Source organism: Scardinius erythrophthalmus (assembly GCF_964197995.2).
Source record: "Scardinius erythrophthalmus genome assembly, chromosome: 25".
Lineage (NCBI taxonomy): Eukaryota > Metazoa > Chordata > Actinopteri > Cypriniformes > Leuciscidae > Scardinius > Scardinius erythrophthalmus.
This window is the reverse complement of record NC_138245.1, coordinates 14,252,240-14,272,915: the sequence shown is the minus strand read 5'-3', so window position 1 is coordinate 14,272,915 and position 20,676 is coordinate 14,252,240. Positions and strand designations below refer to the sequence as shown.

The 20,676-nt window shown below is 36.7% G+C and overlaps 1 protein-coding gene across 2 annotated transcripts; it reads right to left on the bottom strand.

Moving 5' to 3' along the window:
* Positions 1–41: 41 nt before the first annotated feature.
* Positions 42–19,262, bottom strand: abcc10 (ATP-binding cassette, sub-family C (CFTR/MRP), member 10). Of its 2 annotated transcripts, none has more exons than XM_081358528.1 (22): positions 19,188–19,262; positions 18,567–18,794; positions 16,401–17,769; positions 14,242–14,469; positions 13,937–14,093; positions 13,233–13,399; positions 13,063–13,142; positions 10,312–10,483; positions 10,102–10,200; positions 9,774–9,963; positions 9,571–9,645; positions 9,309–9,488; positions 9,077–9,206; positions 6,456–6,648; positions 5,836–6,179; positions 4,972–5,141; positions 4,414–4,574; positions 2,317–2,570; positions 1,476–1,621; positions 1,216–1,313; positions 1,010–1,122; positions 42–378 (listed from the first exon to the last, which is right to left on the bottom strand). In XM_081358528.1, the coding sequence occupies exons 2-22, from the start codon at positions 18,752–18,754 to the stop codon at positions 237–239; spliced, it is 4,656 nt and encodes a 1,551-aa protein (XP_081214654.1). In that variant the 5' UTR covers positions 18,755–18,794; positions 19,188–19,262; the 3' UTR covers positions 42–236. The 2 variants fall into 2 exon arrangements, with proteins under 2 accessions (XP_081214654.1, XP_081214655.1); XM_081358529.1 differs by having other exon boundaries at positions 18,923–19,216.
* Positions 19,263–20,676: the final 1,414 nt, after the last annotated feature.

Below are 20,676 nucleotides of genomic sequence, written 5' to 3'. Positions count from 1 at the left end.
ATCCTCTTATAAAAAATACAAACCTGAAACGGACAAATAACTTAAAAAAACACATTTACTTCTAAAACAGACTTAAATTTTAATCCTTAAAAATGTGACCATTTATGAAACAAAAATTTTTCCCTGAGTTTTACATTGTTCTACATGGCACAACATGATATAAACTGCAGGTATTTGCGCATATGCTACGTCCATTCATCGGACTCCAACAACATTCTGTTCTGAAATACAGTATTTTAAACTTGCTCTTCCCCTCCACGTAAGAGTTTCTGGAAAAAAGAGTCCTCTCTTTGGCACAGAGCAGCAGGGCTGTCAAACTCCACCACCTTCCCAGCATGCATCACCAGTACTCTGTCGGAGTCCATGATTGTGTTCAGTCTGTGGGATAAGAAAGACCAGGTTGGGTTGTATGGCAAGAGAAATGTTCTTGACAGATGTTTTACATTAACATGATAATTTAAAAAGTCGATAGAAAAGGAGGAAGAAAAAAAAGGGTCTCTACTAGGTTTTGACTATTTGAGTGCTATCAATCAGACAAGAAGACACCCTAAAAACTAAATTAACTTCAATTTGACTTTAAAAACTTCTTAAAGCAGTGATGAACTTAAACTTAATCATGCACTAACTAGCATGTTAACATTACCTAAAAATACCTGCTAGTATGTTATAAATGTGGTTGTTCGGTACAAAGGTTAACAGAGATAATTCTGGTAACTTCAGGGTATTAACGATCATAAAAGAGTTGCAAATATACTTTTACAATGTGAACATGACAAGTCTGTTGTCAGTTTTATTTAATAAATGGCTCACAAAACTGTGCGCTTGGGTGTGACTGCGTTTAGACATTTTCAACTGAAACTCAGTTCCGCATTACTAAAGAAAATTTTGATAAAGGGATCTTTTCCCCTTCTTTTTTATTAAATAAAACAACAGTATCAAGTTTAATAAAAAATAAAAAAAATTTAAACACAAGTATAAATCATATGCAAGTATAAAAGCAGTTTGTGACCTGTGGGCGATGGTAAGAACGGTTTTATCCTTGAATTTTTCTCTGATGGTTTTTTGTAGAACCATGTCAGTCTTTTGGTCGACACTTGCAGTGGCCTCATCAATGCATAAAATCTATTGGACCATAAATTAACAATAAAGTACAGAATTAATATAAGAGGGAAAAACCGATATTTGTTTGAAGTTCTTTAAACATTAGTTTTATACATTAGCTTCTGTAAGCAGAGCACGAGCAAGACACAGCAGCTGCCTTTGGCCCACAGACAGAGACTTTCCCCTCTCTCCAACCTCCGAATCCAGGCCACCTGTAATGGGATGGACAGACATTGGCAATTTTTTTTTTTATTAATTAGTTAATATGAAAACTAAAAAGCTTCATGTCCTCATGTCCTGGATAAATCCTTTCAGAGAAGATGGCTTTGAATTGAACAAGCTGAACACAACAATCAAAGATGATCAACTCTCACCAATCCTCTGTACTACATCTCCCAGGTGGCATTGCTCAAGAGCGTCTAGCAACCGGAAGTCTGGATGATGGCCATGGGGATCAAGGTTCTCTCGCACTGAGCTGGAGAAGAGGAAGGGATCTTGAGGGATGATGGCCAGCTTTGATCTATAGAGGGCGAAACAAACAAAATACTTGAACACAGACTTAAAGTCTGAGACCTCCTTGAAACAACACTGAAAATCTGAGGTTCAAAATCTACTTTTAATCTGGAACTTTTTTCTGGAAGACATTTTAGGATTTTGAAAAAAAAAAAAAATCAAAATAAGACTTATGGCAAAGACTTGTGAAGTAAAATGCATAAGAAAAATTTACAGTTCTGGACTATTCTTAGATCATTTGTCAAATAAACACATTTTAGACATTTCTTCAAAGGGTTGGGCTCGGTAATATTTGTTGTCTGATGTTTTTTAAAAGAAGTCTCTTATGCTTACCAAGGCTGCATTTATTTGATCAAATCACAGTAAAAGTGTTCACAGTTATTGTGAAAAAATATTTCAATTTATAATAACAGTTTTCTATTTTAATTTACTTTAAAATACAATTTATTCCTGTGATGTCAAAACTGAATTTTCAGCAGCCATTACCATTTTTGTCAAAACCATGAGTTCTTTGATGAATAGAAAGTTCAAAAGAACAGAATTATTTTAAATAAAATCTTTTGTAACATTATAAATGTCTTCCCTGTCACTTTTAATCAATTGAATACGTTGCTGAATCTAAAAAAAAAAAAAATTTTAATGTTAGTTTTGCTGGCTAACAAAATAAAAATGTGTCAAACAAACAGTGACTGCAACACTTACCGCAAGTTACCAAGCCTGACCGAGCTGATGTCAACTCCATCCAGCAGTATTTGACCCTGGTTCAGCTCCACCATACGGAATAGGGCAAGAAACAACGAGGATTTCCCCGAACCTGTGCGCCCCACTATGCCAACCCTCTCCCCAGGTAAAACCTCCAAGCTGACCCCATCAAGAGCGTTGGGCAAACCTGGCCTGTACGCCAACACAGCACCCACAAACTCAACACTGCCCTTTTCAGGCCACGAGTCTAGAACCTGCAGATGGTAGAGTTTCAGCTAAGGGTATGTTATACACTTTAAGGACATTTTTTATGTTTTATATACAGTCTGCTGTCAATATATGGGGTTGCTGTCACTTTAAAGGGTTAGTTCACCCAAAAATGAAAATTCTGTCAGTAATTACTCACCCTCATGTTGTTCCAAACCCGTAGACTTTCGTTCATCTTCGGAACACAAATTAAGATATTTTTGATGAAATCTGAGTGCTGTCGCACTCCTCCACAGGCTTATGGACACTATAACTTGCTGGCCCAGAAAATGTATTAAAGACATTGTAATATAGTCCAAGTGACTCCAGTGGCTCAATCTTAAGTTTATAAAGCGACGAGAATACTTTTTGTGCGCAAAAACAAACAAAAATAACGACTTTATTCCACTTTTCATTTCCTTCTCTCTGGGCCTCGAGTCTTTTCACGTAGTGTTTATGCGTAGCGCGTCTGTGTTGCACGTCACCACGTATCACACATGACCAGCATCGCCCAATAGTGAGTCTACGTGGTGACGTGCAACACAGACGCGCTACGCAAAAACACTACGTAAACTAACTCGAGGCACAGAGAGAGAATGAAATGAATAGTGAAATAAAGTCGTTATTTTTGTTTGTTTTTGCGCACAAAGTATTCTCGTCGCTTTATAAACTTAAGATTGAGCCACTGGAGTCACTTGGACTATATTAACGATGTCTTTAATACATTTTCTGGGCCAGCAAGTTAAGGTGTCCATAAGCCTGCAGGAGGAGTGATCCAGCTCTCAGATTTCATCAAAAATATCTTAATTTGTGTTCCGAAGATGAACGAAAGTCTTACGGGGTTGGAACAACATTAGGGTGAGTAATTACTGACATAATTTTCATTTTTGGGTGAACTAAACCTTTAAGACCTGACATCTGGATCTATTATACTGTAACACATGCATTTTCTTTCTCAATTGTTTACATTCACTTAAAACGTAATTGACTGTTTATGTGTCATGAATACTCGCCAAGACTGACATTTTGTCATTATTTTGTGTGTATTTGACTGTTTAAGAGCAAGAAGCAGAGAAACAGAGCTCAATTTAGTGCTGAGAGGCGGCTTCATGTGCGTGCACTTTGGGCGTGAGCACAAATTAGGGGAATAAGTAAAATTATGCGTAGTACGTGCAATTTCACGGGTCGGACCTCTGGTTTTCGGATCTAATTGGACCCGAAACTTAAAAATGGCACTTCATGACAAAAAGGTTGCCTTTTTTTAGAAAATCTCTGGTGGGATTAAAAGAAGGCAGTTGCAGCACGCAAACCCAAGAATATTACTCAACTGGAGGTCATTGCTAATGAGGAATGGGCTAAGATTCCTTAGAAATGCTGCCAGAAGCTGCTGTCTTATACATCTTGTTTGCAGCAGGTCATAACAGCTAAAGATGCTTGCCATGAAGGGGTTGAATAATTTTGAGACGGCATTAAAAATTGCATTTTTTGTTGACTTTGGGGGAACCATTTGTTGTGTTGAGCCATTTCAATTAATTTTGTTTGATTTGTTCATTGCAAACAGCTGAAAGTCTGTAAATTTAGCCAATAAACATGATTTGCAATGCGGGTAGAATCATTTTGATTACAACTGTATATATATATATATATATATATATATATATATATATATATATATATATATATATATATATATATATTTTTTTTTTTTTTTTTTTTTTTTATAAATTAAATATATTTATTAAAATGTTAGACTATTACTAATAATCTTACCAAAAGTTTTGAAACTGTAAAAAAAAAAAAAATCACAGCTGGTCCTGATTCAGCTTTTAGGCTAACGATCACTCCTCTTACCTCAATGCTGGCTTGTTGAGGCTCCTGCGGAATGTTAGTAGAATACTCCTCGGTACGCTCAATGCTCACCAACTGCATCTCTGTTTGCGCAAAGCTGAAAATCAGCCCTGACAGCAGGTTGGTGATGGATAGTGCATAGGACAGCGACAGACCTACCAGACCTGACAGAACAGAGTACAGCAGAAGAGAAGATAAGATTGAAGTACTTCAAATTTCAATATCTTAAAACCATTTTAAACGCGTTATGGTTGAACTGGACAATGATCTAATGAAATTGGATAATAGTGCAGTTGAGCGAAGTTTCATAAGAGACCAAAGAAGTACATGTGAATCTGTCTGTGTCTGCACAAGACACTGATTTCAGATTTGATGTTTTGAAAAATAATTAAAATACAGAAATAAAAATCTTTTTTGTTTGTTTGTAAAGGTAGCTCTTGTTTCCCAGTAGAGAATGCTCTGTTGACATGAAGCTAAAGCCATTTTAATTCACTCTGGTAAAGAGCATCTGTTAAATGCCAAAAATGTCAATTTATTCTCTTATCTCATAAAGAGGTTAACCTGGATCGATGGATTTGAGCTGATGCTGGATCACAGCGATCACGCTGATGCCGGTTACTACGGTAACACCAATCATCTGCAGCCGAATGTCCAGCCACTGCATGGCAGCATTACTGTTGAAGAGACATCGCTGATTCTGTTCTACACGCCTCTCATTCTCCTCCTCAAATCTGCTCTCAAACACATCAAAATAAAGTTTTATTCAGGATTACAATCACTATTAGTCAACACTATTGTACTCAACGTTCATCTCATTGTAATATTATCAAGTAGATAATTTAATTATTTGGTAATTAGTATTGAGAGAACACATAGCACAGAACCATGTTTGTTTATTTCATTATTAGTAAAAAACAATAACTGAAAAATATTTGTATTCATTGTAAGGGGTGAATCTTTCCGTCAGTAATATGTCCAGGTCATATTTCACCTCAAAGCCAAATGAGAAAAATTACAGATTACAGAAGAAATGACTGTAATTCACGAGTGAAAATCACTTTTTATGCAACATAAAATATTAACAAAATTACACATTATTTAAATGTAAAATGGTAGCATTTGCTGTACTGATTTTAATTTATGCTGATGAAAAAATAAATGATTTCATTATTGTATTGTGAGAGGGAGATTTCTGCATCAATTAATAATGTCACAATGCAAAAAAAAAATGTAAAAAAATAATAATAATTAATGGTCCAAAGAAATGTCTGGATAACTTAATATAAAATGTTATATACTTATATATATATATATATATAAGTATATAACATTTTATATTAAGTTACCCAGACATTTCTTTGAAACCAAACCCTGATTTAAGGTAATTTAAATGATTTAAGGAAAAAGTAGAGCTTGTTTGCATACCTGGCAGTGTGTCCACTGGCCCGCACTGTGGACAGGCCGCTGAGTGTTTCAGAGAAGTGTGAATAAACTGGAGAGAGAGTGAGGCTACACAGGCGTTTCAGCTCACGGGACGAGTGACGATAAAAACATTGAGTTTGATAGTAAAGAACCCCCAGAGGAACCAAAGGAAGTAGCACCCAAGGCAGCCCGTAGGTCATGACGACAAGCATCCCAAGCAGCCCAAACACATTGGCCAGGAGGATGTTTAAGACAAAGGGGAGAGAGTCATCCACACAGTAAATATCTGAGGAAAATCGATTCAGGATACGGCCCAAGGGTGTAGTGTCAAAAAACGTCATAGTGCCCTAGAATGGGAGAAGCATATGAATAATGTAAATACACACATTTAAAAAACATGATACATTATTATATATTATAATAATTGCAATGACTATTGGAGATATAATAATATTACATTTAGATTATTTATTAAAATTGTATTTAGATACAAAATATTAAACCAAGTACTGACACCTGCAAACAAATGAGATTTTTTGAACACATTTTTTTTAGCAATTGTTTTTATTCAACTGGGCTTAGTAATAGCTCCCAAACAGAGATGCAGAGACAACGATCATTACCTTCAGTACACTAGACAGAAGTCTCTTATGGATGACAGTAGCAGCACGGATTGCTCCATACGCGAAGAGAAACGCACGGGCAGCTGTAAATACAGTGTTGGCTGCCGCCAGAGATCCATACACAGTCATGTAAAACTTCAGCTCAGAGCTCATACTTCCTGAAGTCTCTGAACCTCTGTCAGGTGCATGAAATCTGATAAGTTATGGAGTAGAGAGAGATAAACCAATCAAGTCAAGTTAAATGAGTTCCATCTGTGGCACAAGACAGAAACAAAACTTCTGTAAATTATCTACCTAAACCAGAACATTATAAGACATAAAATAAGATTTTGACATTCGTTTAAATGAGATATCCAGTAAACATTCCAATGTTTTACATGTTATTTTCATTTCAGATGCAAAAAACATGACATTTTAGTATTAGAATGCAAGTTTTATTGCATTGGAAAATTTGTAATTGTAGAATGCTTATGAATGTTCACCTTTATGAAGGTGAAGTCATTATTTTAATTAATTTATTTCCATTTTAAATAAAAGGTGTTCTTCCGAACTTTCTATTCATCAAAGAATATATCACAGTTTCCACAAAAATATTAAGCAGCACGTATGTTTTCAATATTGATCATTGTAAGTTTTTTGAGCACCAAATCAGCATATTAGAATGATTAATGATGCTGAAAATTGTATAATATTAATGTATGTGAAATCTTTCACATTTTAACTTTTTCAATTTTATTATTTTTATTGATGTCTTATATTCATTTCTTCTATGTTTTGTTATGAATCTTATTAATCGTTTCTTTATGAATTCTAGATCCTTTTTATGCCTTATGTTACATGATTTTTCCCTGCACATGCTGACTTGACTGCATGATGTGCGTCTGTTTTCATTTCTGCAAACATGAGATAATGCAAGATCTGCTATATTCACTTAAAGGAGTTAAAACCACAATTGCGTACAAGAACATGGTGACCTAATAAGACCTGATAGGATACATTTTGTGGCCTTAAATGGTAGCAAGAGAAGAACAAGGAATTTTAACCATTTAAGCTTTAAAGGCATGTTTTGAGTTATTTTTTCTGAGTGACACACAAAAGTAAAGACTCATAACTCCAAAACTATAACAAGGAGAGTTCAAAGGCAGGTATCGTTCGATAGAAAATGTTTTAAATTTTTAGAGTGAAAAAAGTGACATTGGACATTCTCATGCTAAGAAATTGCTGATAAAAGACAAAAAAAGTGTGCTCAAGGGAAATTTTACATATCTTTCTTATTTGACATGCAATAACACAACAAAAAACTAGTTTGGGCTCTTTTTTAATCAGGAGAATCTGCTGTAAATAATGCTTTGCCACGATCTGAGCATGTTTTATGTAGTTACAAGCAAAAACGTGACATAAATGCAACATCTGTAAATTATTTACATATGGGTCTGGGGCGGGGTGGCGGGGGGGGGAGGGTGGGGTTGGGGGGGCCTTCACCTACAAAAACTTGCTCAAGTTTAAGTAAAGGCCAAAACAATTATGCTTGTTGTATTCTCATCCGTGAGACCTTTCAAATGACATATGACACATGACTATCTGAGCTGTATAATGGTTTTTTTTACATTTTACCGTACATATTTCAGAAATTATGAAGATATTTTATTTATTTATCAGCAAATAACTCAGCACTACTTAGGAGTTAATCAGACTCTAAGCTTTCAAATGATACCAATTTGTGTTGATCAATTTATTTCGTAGCTAGTAATAGATAGATTATTTCCGCCGGCGGTACACTACGGTTTAGAGGGACGACTCAGCACTCGTTAAGAGTTTATCAAAATGGTTAAATTCACATGGTTATTAATACATTCCAGGTTTAAAGGGTTAAAAAGTACTCTTTCTGTTACAAAAGCACAGCATATAAAATGTTTAGTCTCAGAAGACTCTGAGCTTCTTCTCTGTGACAACTTATTTTAAGGTGATGTAGTTACATTGTAATTACTCAATTAAGTACTGTGTAATATTAATTAACTACATGTACGTATTATAAAGTTACGGTTTGGGTTTGGTTTTGGATTAGTTACTTGTAATTATGCAATTAACTGTTATTACTATAGTAAGTAGTGAAGTAACATGTAACTAAGTCACCTTAAAATAAAGTGTTACCCTCTTCTCTTTTTCCTCTCCTTACATTCTGCAAATATCTCACTTCTTTTGGACCTTTCTTTCTCTATACTCCCTGATCTTCACAAAATTCATCTATTAGATCCACTACTTTGGATTTTATTATAATCTATTGACTAAAATAGATTTATTTTTCTATCTTATCTTGAAACTTATATCCTATTACAAATTTAATATTACTCAATTCATTTGTTGCCTTTAGATTTAATAAAATGTGTTATTCCTTATTCAAAATTTGATCTCTGACATAATCAATGCTCGTCTGCCTGCATCACACTGCATAAATAATACTTCACAATATTACCGTTTTACTGTATTTTTGATTAAATAAATGCAGCCTTGGTGGGAAGAAGAGGCTTCTTTCAAAAACATTAAAAAATATTACTGACACCAAACTTTTGAATGGTTGTGTAAATAATAGAAACAAATATTTAACGAAACGTGTAACTCACATAAGTCTCTCAGGAGACAGGAAAGTCAGAGTCAAGAGTGGATCAGCTGACAGTGACACCAGCTCAGTCATATTGTCCTTCATATGTGAAATCCAGTGAGAGAGCCACCAGTCGGACACATTTTTGGTGGCTGTATAAAGCAAATCAAGGCATTGACTGTGCAGTAGTGCAGTGACTATCTTACAGCGATGCTTTTATAATATATACAGCTCAGATTGATAGTTGTTAGTACCTTGCATTAGGAAAAGGGAGAGCAGAACAGCAACAGCCAAGCATCCACCCACTGCTCTCCAAAAGGAGCAGTACACAGCCCAGGACAGCTTTCCCATTTGCTTCTGCTCCTCCCCAAACAGCTTTAGCTCTGATTCTAGCTCTGGCTCATTGGCCTCCACTTCCTCTCTGACTATAGCATCTGAGAAAGAAGATTTATTTGCATAATCACAGTTGAAAAAAAATGGAAATGGTTCGCTCACTCATTTGAAAAGCATCAGTACCTTTCTCCTTCGCATTGCTGTTGTTCTTGCTGTCTTTAGGGGGTTTTACCAAAGAAAGGACTTCATTTGGTGTCCCTTAACCACAAAGACAGACAAAACAGAGAGTTTTATTAGTAAATTCAAGTCAGTTCATTAATAAACTCACAAAGTTCCTGTTTTTTGACAGTAAATAGCAAAGAGGGCATGCCTGTGACAATTGGTACCTGTTTTTACAATCATCCCATTGTCCATCAGCACCACCACGTCTGCCTTATCCACAAACTCTATCCGATGTGTACAAAGAATTCGGGTCTTGTTTTTGAGAATTCCCAAGATGCATTTCTCCATGAGATGGTGGGCAACATCAGCATCCACAGCTGCTAAAGGATCATCCAGCAAATAGATTTCTTTATCCTGAAATATGGAATGTACTATAAATACATACATCATATTTCTGCCCAAATCTGTTAGAATTTTCTGTTTGGGGCTTTTAGAGCAATAATCAAACATCTTATATGACCTAAAAAAAAAATTACAAAAATAAACGTGCACCATATAAACAGCCCTGGCCAAAGCGAGACGGCTTTTCTGTCCTCCGCTCAGAGTCACACCATTCTCTCCCACTTCTGTCTGATCACCACCGGGCAAGATCTGAACAAAATAGCACAGCTCAGTGTCAGTTAGAACTTTCCATAGATTTCAAAACAAGCAATTCATAAGAAAAACCGTGTGCAAAATAAAGATAGCTAGATATACACCCACATTTAGGTCATCAGCAAGGGCACAGGCCTCAATCACAGCTTGGTAGAACATGCTGTCAAATTCCCTGCCGAAAAGAATGTTGTCCTTCACTGTTGCATGCTGGATCCATGACTCCTGGGTGGCCAATCCAAATCCCTGTTCTCTTCTCTGAACAGATACTTCCCCTCCACACCTACAGGAGACAAAACCACAAAATAATGAACGATGTTAAGTGTGTAATATCTGTACCACTTAAAGCAACAAATGAAAATGCAAAAATAATGAGGGCTATAAATATCAATATTTATAAATATTTAAATATTGGAAACAAATGCAAGGATGTAATAAAAATGACAGTAAAGACATTGTGTTACAAAAGATTACTATTTGAAAAAAAAAATGTTCTATTAACTAATCCATTCCATTAACTAATCCTGAAAAAAGTATCATGATTTCCACAAAAATATTAAGCAGCACAACTGTTTTCAACATTGTTAATAATAATAAGTGTTTATTGAGCAACAAATCTGTATATTAGAATAATTTCTTAAGGATCATGTGACACTGAAGACTGGAGTAATGATGCTGAAAATTCAGCTTTGCATCACAGGAATAAGTTACATTTTAAAATATATTCAAATATAAAACAGTTATTTTAAATTGTAATAATATTTCACAATATTACAGTTTTTACTGTAATTTTGATCAAATAAACACTGCATTGGTGAGCATTAGAGACTTCTTTCAAAAACAAAATTATTATTTTGTTAATATAAATTATTAACAAAAATATTACAGACTCTAAATTTGTAAACGGAAATGCATATACTTTACATTTAAATTGCCTTGAAGAGTTACTTCATAAATATATTGTTTAGTATTTTATTTTGCACATTGCTAGACTGCCCTACAAAAGGCAAAATACTAGCCTGGATGCCAGCCGAACTTAGCCCCACCCACAAAATGTTTAGGTCGGGAAGTTCGGTCTGGACTCGTTCCGTTGAGGAGCTATTATGCCCTAACAAAAATTGTTCGGACCAATCAAATTGTCAGGGGCGGGCTTTATACGATGATGGACAGATGAGCAACGGTAACGTAATCATCCACGTCAACGAGCGCTTGGGTTGAATTCAAATGACTCCCGCTGGAGAATTGAGATTTCACGAGTTCACGCTTACAAATAAGTCAGATAGAATAAATGCATATTTGGCGTGCTGTCCGAGGAGAGGCTTCGGGCTCGGTATTCGGCCCGAACCCAAAGTATTCCCCCGTATTCCTGGCTGTGGAAGAACAAGCCGAGAGTGAGTGCAGGGATGCTGAAAACTGTCAAGGAATGTTAGGTGAGTTGATAGAGTGAATAAATATATGCTTCCTCTCATGCTGATAGTGTAGACTGTAGACGGTTGATTGGATTGATTATTTGAATGTGCTCCTCCTGAACTTTGTTTATAAAACATCATGTGTAGATTCCGCCATCGCGTCTGTTATAGAAGATATTGACAGCGCATTAATTTTACTAGAGGAACAGATAACCGCGATCGGAAACATGAATGAAAAACATATGTCACTTACTCTATTGCTCTGATTGGTTGTAGGTCTATCCAATTGAGTGCAGAGGCATTTTTTTTCCTGGTTCGGTTGAAACACGCCCCATAATCAAAGCTCAATGGCCCAGTATCAGACTCACATTCTGACTAGAATCTGAGTATGACGACGTCAGGCTAGCAAAATACCTTAACTTGCTAAAGTGTGGAACTGAGAAAAATGCCTTAAATATTTTTAGTTGTACAGCTAAATTAATGATAGGCATGACACTGGAAATCTGGCAATTAGATGTTTTAGAAATGAAAATATGAAATGAAAAAAAATCTTGATCTCAAACTTGACTTTTGACCATTATTTTGAAGTTACTGTACTCTGCCTTTGTATTGTCTGCAAAAAGCAAGAAGTCACACCAAGGCAAATGGCAGTAACTTCCACATTATAAATATTTGGTTGCTTATCACCATTTACAAAATCATTATAGTAACACCTGTATAAAATCTAGTGATCATGGCTTTTTTTTATGATTTACAATTGCTTTGTTATATGGAGCAGTTTGGTAGCATATTTACTGGATAGCTGACAAGCAGTAGTTAGCTAAATAAAGTAGATTGCGATCTATCTAATTTGCTTGTCTAATGCATCTTTTGTGTTACTTGACCTTGATGTCTACGTTTCTACGTCTATGTCTACTTCCAAAGCCATCTCAACTATCATTTTTCTTTCGAGAGCAATGGGCCATCCTTAAATGCTATTAGTCAAAACAACCACTCAACTATTTGCTTTAAGTACAATTTTATTCAGGTATTGTGTGCGTTTTTTATTCAGAAGTGCTTCAGTGACAGACGTACGACACAGGCTGCACCGTAATTTAAACACAGCCAATTTTAATGGACAGTTAAAGCAAAGGCAGAATACCGTAACTCCAGGCCGGCGTTACCCCAATAGCAGGTTACCCCTCTTACTCAATTTGAGCGTTCCAAAACAAAGGTAAAGAAAGGCAACTAGTGTTACGGTGTTCTGCCTTGGTTTCTCCAGTGCTTTTGGAAGTTACTGTTAAGACAACCCATTATTTTCTCCAAAACACAACGGAATTGACTCAAGATACTTATCCACACGATATAAAGGAGGACTTGAATGTCCCAAAAATATCAATAACTCATTTTTGACCAAAAATGAAGTTACTGCCTGTTGCCTTTGTAGAGCAGAAGAGACTTTAAGAATTAGTACCTGGTAAGCTCTCCTGTTATGGCAGCCAACAAAGAACTTTTCCCACAACCAACTTTTCCCACCACAGCCACCAGAGAGCCCTGGAGCCAGAAAGCAAAGACATACTTTTGCATTATTCAAATCTGCGACAAAATATTTGAAGAAACAACCAAAAAATGTTTTGCACATACCCTTTTAACGCTGAGATTGAGTGCATGCAGATAAAAGCTGTGTGGTGGTGGTGGTCCATCCTCGGTCTTGTCATCGGGCACACTGACAGAATCTGAATCCATTGGCTGCTTCCAGGAGAAACTCGCCTGGTCCATCTGAACAGCAGACAGAGGGTCCTCAGGACACACTGCAGAAAAATAAATGACAGATATGAAATACACTAATTAAATCTTTACATCAGTGTTGTTATTAATTATATGAATTTGCCTATATAAAGAGTTTAATTTAGGTGACTGTGTTTAAATGACAAGTAATAAGAAAACAAAACAAAAACACTGATGAATCAGAATAGTGATTGCCAATCTTTTTTGCCATTCAAACCCCTTTACCTGTATTTACTTGAAGTATTTACATTTCAGGTTATTTAATTTCAGGTATTTCATTTCAGTTATTTTCTTTATTTCAGCCAACAACAGATAATGTTCACATGACAAGTAGACAAATATTTTTTGTGTGTTTTATATTTTTACAATTATTTATTTTCTATTTTAATAAATTATTTCAAATAATTATCAGTTTTTTATCAACAGAAACCCTGCATCAGAATAAAGTATTCCAGAGAGCCATGTTATAACAGTACAATCAATTAGAAAAACATAAAATAACACCAGAATCTTGGGTTGTGCTATGGACTATTTTAACCTTTAAGAAACAGGTCAAGTACCTTGAGTGTAATAGACGGTGAGGTCCTGATCCTGTAGCGTGAGGAAGCGCTGAATACGGTCTAATGACACTTTAGCTTCCAGGGTTCCATTCAGCACCCAGGGAAAGGCATTGAGAGGAAGAATGAGCATCCCCACAAGAGCCAGAGTACTAAATACCTGCCAAGCAAAATATAAAATGCAGCCATTCAAAAATATTTAAACGCAAAGCAGACTCTGTTCCCCTTTAAAGAAACATTCTAAGCTGTGGTATATTACACTTAAAAAAGAAGACTATATGACGGCTGTTGCGTTGTGACCTACACACCTTTGCAGCAGTGAGATTGTTTCCCAGCAGGACGTATGTGATGAATGTGAGGATAGAGATGACCACGGGCAGAGCAGCCCAGGTGTACACACATACAGCATCCAAATACTTCAGAACTTTCAGGTGATGGAGCTCTTTTTTACGGGCCTCCGCAATCTTTTGAGTGAAGTGCCCCTCCCAATTATAGTACTTCAGGACCCGAATTCCAAAGAGTATCTCTGTCATTAGCTTTAGACAAAAGATATCAGATATTTTATTATCCACTGGAAGCTACTACACCAGCGGTATATTATACTTGAATTCAAGGCTCCTGTCGTCAACAACAATATTTAAAAGTCTCCATGTTTACTTCTGACAATTTACTGGATAAGGATTAAGGACAATGTTTTTTAAAAATAATTTATATTTAATTTCTAGCCAATAAAATATTTAAAGCTTAACTTTTTTATTATATAAAAATGCCCAATGGAATTTTAAGATTTTACCAGGTCTAGACAGCTCTAGAAGGTCTGATTTTTTGTCGTTTTAGCTCATTTTAATGCTTCTTTTGTCTTGCATTTGTGTAAATCATCTAAGTCATATTGAGGCCCCTTGGAAGTTTGCTGAGGGCCCCTAGTGGGCACAGGCCCCCTGGTTGAGAACCACTGTATTACACTACAGTAAAAAGTTTGGCATTAGCAAGATTTTTTAATTTTTTTAAATAAATCTCTTATGCTCACCAAGGCTGCCGAGGCTTATTTAATTAAAAGTACAATTTAAATGCAATTTAAAATAACTGCTTTCTATTTTTATATATTTTTAAATCTACTGTATTCCTGTGATGGCAAAGCTGAATAGTCTTTAGTGTCACATTATCCTTCAGTTCATTCTAATATGCTGATTTGAACATTTCTTATTATCATCATCATTAATGTTGCTTAATTGTGTAAACCCTAATACATTTTTTCAGGATTTTGTGATGAATAGAAAGTTCAAAAGAACAGCATTTATTTGAAATAAAAATAGTTTGTAACATTATAAAAGTCTTTACTGTCACTTTTGATTAATTTAATGCATCCTTGCTAAATAAAAATATTAATATCTCTCTCTCTCTCAAAAAAAAAAAAATATATATATATATCTTTACTGACCCCAAACTTTTGAATGGTAGTGCATTTGCTTAAAGCCAAATTCAAAGATATATTGGCCCGGTTTCACAGACAGAGCTTAGATTAAGCCAGGATTAGTTCAATTAGGGCATTTAGGTGGCTTTTATAAACGTGCCATATATAAAACATCACGGTGTGCATCTTGAGACTAAACAATGTAAAAGGCATATTTTAAGATATGTCAGTGCAAGTTGCGTTCAGCTAAAACAGCTCAAACTAGGCTTAAAGGGATAGTTCACCCAAATATGAAAATTAGCCCATGATTTACTCACCCTGAAGCCATCCTAGGTGTATATGACATTATTCTTTCAGACGAATACAATCAGAGTTATATTAAAAAAATGTCGTGACTCTTCCAAGCTTTATAATGGCAGTGAATGGCTGTATGTCTTTGGAAGTCCATCAAAGCGCATCTATCCATCATAAAAGTGCTCCACGCGTCTTCAGGGGTTAATAAAGGCCTTCTGAAGTGAAGCGATGCGTTCGTGTAAGAAAAATATCCACAACGTAATTGACGCCTCTCGCGGTTCAAATAAACAGGGCTGGGCAACTGCGTTTGTCATTACATTGTGCGTCAAGTTCAAGTGTTACTCTTTTGGCGTAAATCGATGCGTACAGTCGTCCGCCGGAAGCTAGTTATTTTAGTCGATAAAGTTTTAAATATGGATATTTTTCTAACACGAACACATGGCTTTACTTCAGAAGGCCTTTATTAACCCCCGAAGACGGATAGTCTCATGAATAGATGCGCTTTAATGGACTTCCAAAGACATACAGCCATCCATTGTCATTATAAAGCTTGGAAGAGTCAGGACATTTTTTAATATAACTCCGATTGTATTTATCTGAAAGAAGAATGTCATATACACTTAGGATGGCTTGAGGGCGAGTAAATCATGGGCTAATTTTCATTTTTGGGTGAACTATCCCTTTAAGCCTGGTCTGTGAAACCAGGAGATTAAATAAAAAATATTCCAGATCATTAGATTTGCATATACAAAACAGTCCCACCTTCACTCTCCCATCCTTGTGTAGCAGCATACGTTTATTGTTTTCCAGAATTCTGGAAGCCAAGACTTTATTAAAAGGTACGAGTAGCACGGCCACGCCCACTCCTCCCAAGAAGGACACGCCCACCTGTAGGTAAAGCAGGTAAAGTGCAAGGAAAAACTGGAAGGGAAGACTCCAAACTTCATGGAAGCTGTTGAAGAAATTCACCACACGGTCTGTGTCTGTGCTCATGAAGTTGACAACCTCGCCCATGTTGAAGCGAGCCAGAGCAGGCGCACTGACTTTTAGAGCTTTGCTGTATATGGTGGAAATCACAGCAGCCCGAGCCTCTAACGCAACCTTTGATACTTCATAAACAAAGACGTTCCTCAGCAGGGCAGCAAGAAAGGTACTAGCAAACAGTCCCACGGTACACCACACACCCTTGCTCAGTGGTGCCCCCTCTGTCTCCATGAAGCCCACTAATTGACCGAGAAGCAGGGGTCCTGCAAAAGCTAGCATACTAGCCACTAACTTCAACACACCCAGCAGGTAGTAGCGTAGACCAAAGGCCTTGTGCAACACTTGCAGAAGTTTGACATCATGTTGCGTTCCTTCACATATCCTCTCTGGCTCTGCCTCACTCCAAGAGTTGTCCTGCAGGTTTCCTCTTGAAAGTCTATCCAGTCTCACAGGCTTTTCCTGACCTCTTGGATAGAGACATTTCTGCCAACACTTGTAGAACCGGAGATTGACTGCTTTGGTGCGCAAGCGATGTGGCAGCTGGAAGACGTCACATGGCCTCTCCAGCTCTCCACGTTTACCTTGCTTCAGCAAAGGGTTCAGCCAAAGGTAGAGCAGCCTGGACAGCCAGTTGCAGCCATCCTCGGCTACAGTCACCCCTTCATTGGGTTCAAAGGAGATGATCAATGGAACATCATCTTCTGCATTACAAGACAGAAGGTCCGTTTGAGTTCTGTAACAGGGAAATATATAACCAAAGAGGTAGACCAGCACCAGAGCAGCCCTGGTTACTGTTAGAGCAAGACGGACAACCAGCAGAGGCTCTGAGACTCCATGGCGAATGATTTCTTGGATGTAGGCAGTGAGGATAAAAGCTAGATTAGGGATGGAGAGAATAAGCAGCAAAGGAAGCACAGCAGGACCTCGAGTCCTTCTGTACACTGTCCTTTGTAAGGCCAGAACGGCCCCAAAATGAACCATCCAGGCCAGTATGCCACATCCATCGGCTAAGACATCCAGATAAATGTCTGGGGCCTGGAGCTCAAAAACCAGGGCCAAGTCTCCAAAAAAAATTAGAGCCAACAGCACGGTCGATGCGGTCCTGAAGCCCCAGCCAATGGGAAGGGAGGATACAATATGGGTAAGTCTGTAGGTAATAAAACAATAATTATAAACAGTATATATAAAAAGTATTTTGACATCAACATAATTAACAATGAAAGTCAATATCAAATGCAACCCAGATATCCATAATCTGATGTATTTCTGAAAGGGTTATTAAACAAAATTTGGTCTGGACTTGATTTTAACAATCAGAATTGATTGGATCATGACTAGTTGCAGTCACATTTACTAAATGTTGGCAAATTTTTTGGCTAAAAAGGCCTATTGTCTATTGCAAATAGGCAGCTCACTTTCAAAACAATAATTTTTCTGTTCTGCATGACCATCTTGAACCTGAAGCGAAACCTGTTTACCCTTTAGAATAAGATTGCGTTTTATGCAAGTAAACGGTCCATTTTGATTTCGTGACATGTTGACTTTCACTTTGAGATTTTCACATATACACTTCCATTCAAAGGTTTGGGGTTGGTAAGGTTTTATTAATGTTTTGAAGTAAAATAATTCACTTAGGCTGACAAGGGCCGCATTTATTTGATAAAAAAAAACAGTAAAATAGTAATATTGTAAAGTTATTACAATTAAAAAGAACTGTTTTTTACATTTTAAAATGTAATTATTTCCTGTGATGGCAACGTTGAATTTTCAGCATCATTACACCAGTCTTCAGTGTCACATGATCTTTCAGAAATCATTCTAATATGCTGATTTGATGCTCATGAAACAATTCATAATATTATTAATGTTGAAACTGGAAACTTTTTGAATGGTAATGTATTTCAGCATAAGCCTTACTGGCCTTATATAATAGCTTTAACTCACCTGGGCACACTAATGTAACAGGCACTGATGATGGCAATAATAGCATGTGCCAGTGATCCCAAAAGAAGCTGGTTAGCACAGGGACTGATGGTGCCATTCTGCCACACAGGAAATGGTCTGTCTACATTAGTGTGACAGAGCTCTGATATGAACTCAGCTGCTCCAAACACACCTGTACTCCCCCCCATGGCCTCTGAAGACCCCTGAGGGCTGAAATAAGGTCCGGACCTAGGGCGAAAAAGGGTTTGGATGTAAAGGACAGGCAAAGTGCATTCACAGTACTTCACCTAATCAAACATACAATGCAAATACATAGTGTAGTGTATAGTAGATAATGTACATAGTGAGCAGCCTACCTAGACAGCACTTTTGGACAACATAGGTGCTCACACCCACTGTGCCCATGTAGCAGCTCCCTAGCTTTTAAGTCACAGCCAATGTTACGTCTAAATTATTTTATAATTACTCTGTCAGACACATCAGGAGAAAAATATGTTTCAGCAACGGGCAGTGCATTTAAGTTTCTTTGTTGATAACCAACTATGTGACCTTATATATATTAGGACGCGCTTTTAGTTTCTGCTCTTTCTGAAGTAAAGTATTATGAATTCTGCTTCCTACCTGTGAGCAACACGGCAATGTTTTTATCCTCCAGGCATCTCGTACGTCAGCTAGAAGCGTGAAGCGAAACACTGCGAAGGCGTTTCAAAAGGCTGCGATTGAGTGATTCGCCTTCAAAATAAAGGTCTCGAAGCAACATAACAATAACACCCAAAAATTATATAATAATAATAATAGTAATAATAATAATTTATTCATGTAATTCCAAATCCGACTTTCTTTAGTAATTGTAGAAGAAAGTAAATGTTAGGCAGAAATCTGCTCTTTTCAACACAATAAAAGTAAATGAAAACTGGAGCTGCAAGATGTAAAGTTAGAATACAAAATAGAATGTAAAAGACTTGAGTACAAAAAAAAAGAAGAAGAAAAGTAAAGGTTGTGTAAAGGTTGAGTTGCACAAATCAAATGACTAAGAAATTAATTCAACTGTGGAAATTTATCTTATTCACCGACAGCTGTTTATTTTATTTGTATCTTTGTTCTATATTGTATTGCTATTGCATGTAATTGTTTATTTGTTCTTATTTGATTACTGACTGTTTAGTTGTCTATAAAAATGTCTGAACCTTTTTTATTAGTTAGGCTATTATAAATCTGCAGTGGTCAGGTGGTACAGCGGCCACACGGTACAAGCTTTTTTTACAGTATGGGTATGGGTACAAGTCATAGCTCTCAGAAAGTTGTAATTACAAGTTCTACAAGCACATGAAGACTTTTTACAGTTCAGAATCATTACAGTAAATACTAAGGCTGGGTTAAAAAATGTTTTATGAACATGCAGTTTTATATACAAATTTTATGAACTGATATTCTTAAATCCCAAGAAATAATCGTTTAAGGCCCGTTCTCACCAAGGACGATAAAGATAACGATCTAGTTCTAAAAATCATTCTCAATATTAAAGAATAGCAGAATTCACACCACAGCTATAACGACAACGGCTCAGAGAAACGATATTGTTGGAATCATTTTCAGAACGATTTTATCCAGCTGATGACCAATAAACACATTGACATCCAGTCAGAATCCATCCTGTTGTAACGAGCTTGAGCAGACAAGCACACGATTAGAATAAACAGAACGATCATCCACTGGTGTGGCCGATAATAGTTATCTTATCTTATTGATGCCCATATTCAATGTACCACTTGTCTTATTATCAATGTCCCCTAGGCTACTCATTGGAATGTGATTTAGGGGACAAGGGCATGTGTGTTGGCCTCTCAGGTGTGAGCTGGCTTCCAGTTTTCCAGAAAGGAAGTCTCTTGCGACTTCTGACTAATTAGATAAGGTTTAGATAAGGACAATACACCCTTGTAGAGCTCTTCCAGGACTGTTTTTTTTCATCAAAGGGTGTTGGGAGCGGCTGGGCTATTGTCAGACCGCCCGCTCCAGTCAAACTACACCAGAGTTACCGACTGCTACCATCTTTGAAATTTACTCTCGTGCCACAAGAAATCTGACTGGGAAGACCTCTACATCCCTGGAT

Bases quoted from the DNA above. Each gene is read 5' to 3' on its own strand.
- abcc10 (XM_081358528.1), bottom strand. From the start codon at position 18,754: ATGGGGGGGAGTACAGGTGTGTTTGGAGCAGCTGAGTTCATATCAGAG. The intron at 17,770-18,566 runs GTGAGTTAAAGC...TATTACCTACAG, and splicing joins TGTTACATTAGTGTGCCCAG to ACTTACCCATATTGTATCCT. The intron at 13,143-13,232 runs GTATGTGCAAAA...TTCTGGCTCCAG, and splicing joins TCAATCTCAGCGTTAAAAGG to GGCTCTCTGGTGGCTGTGGT.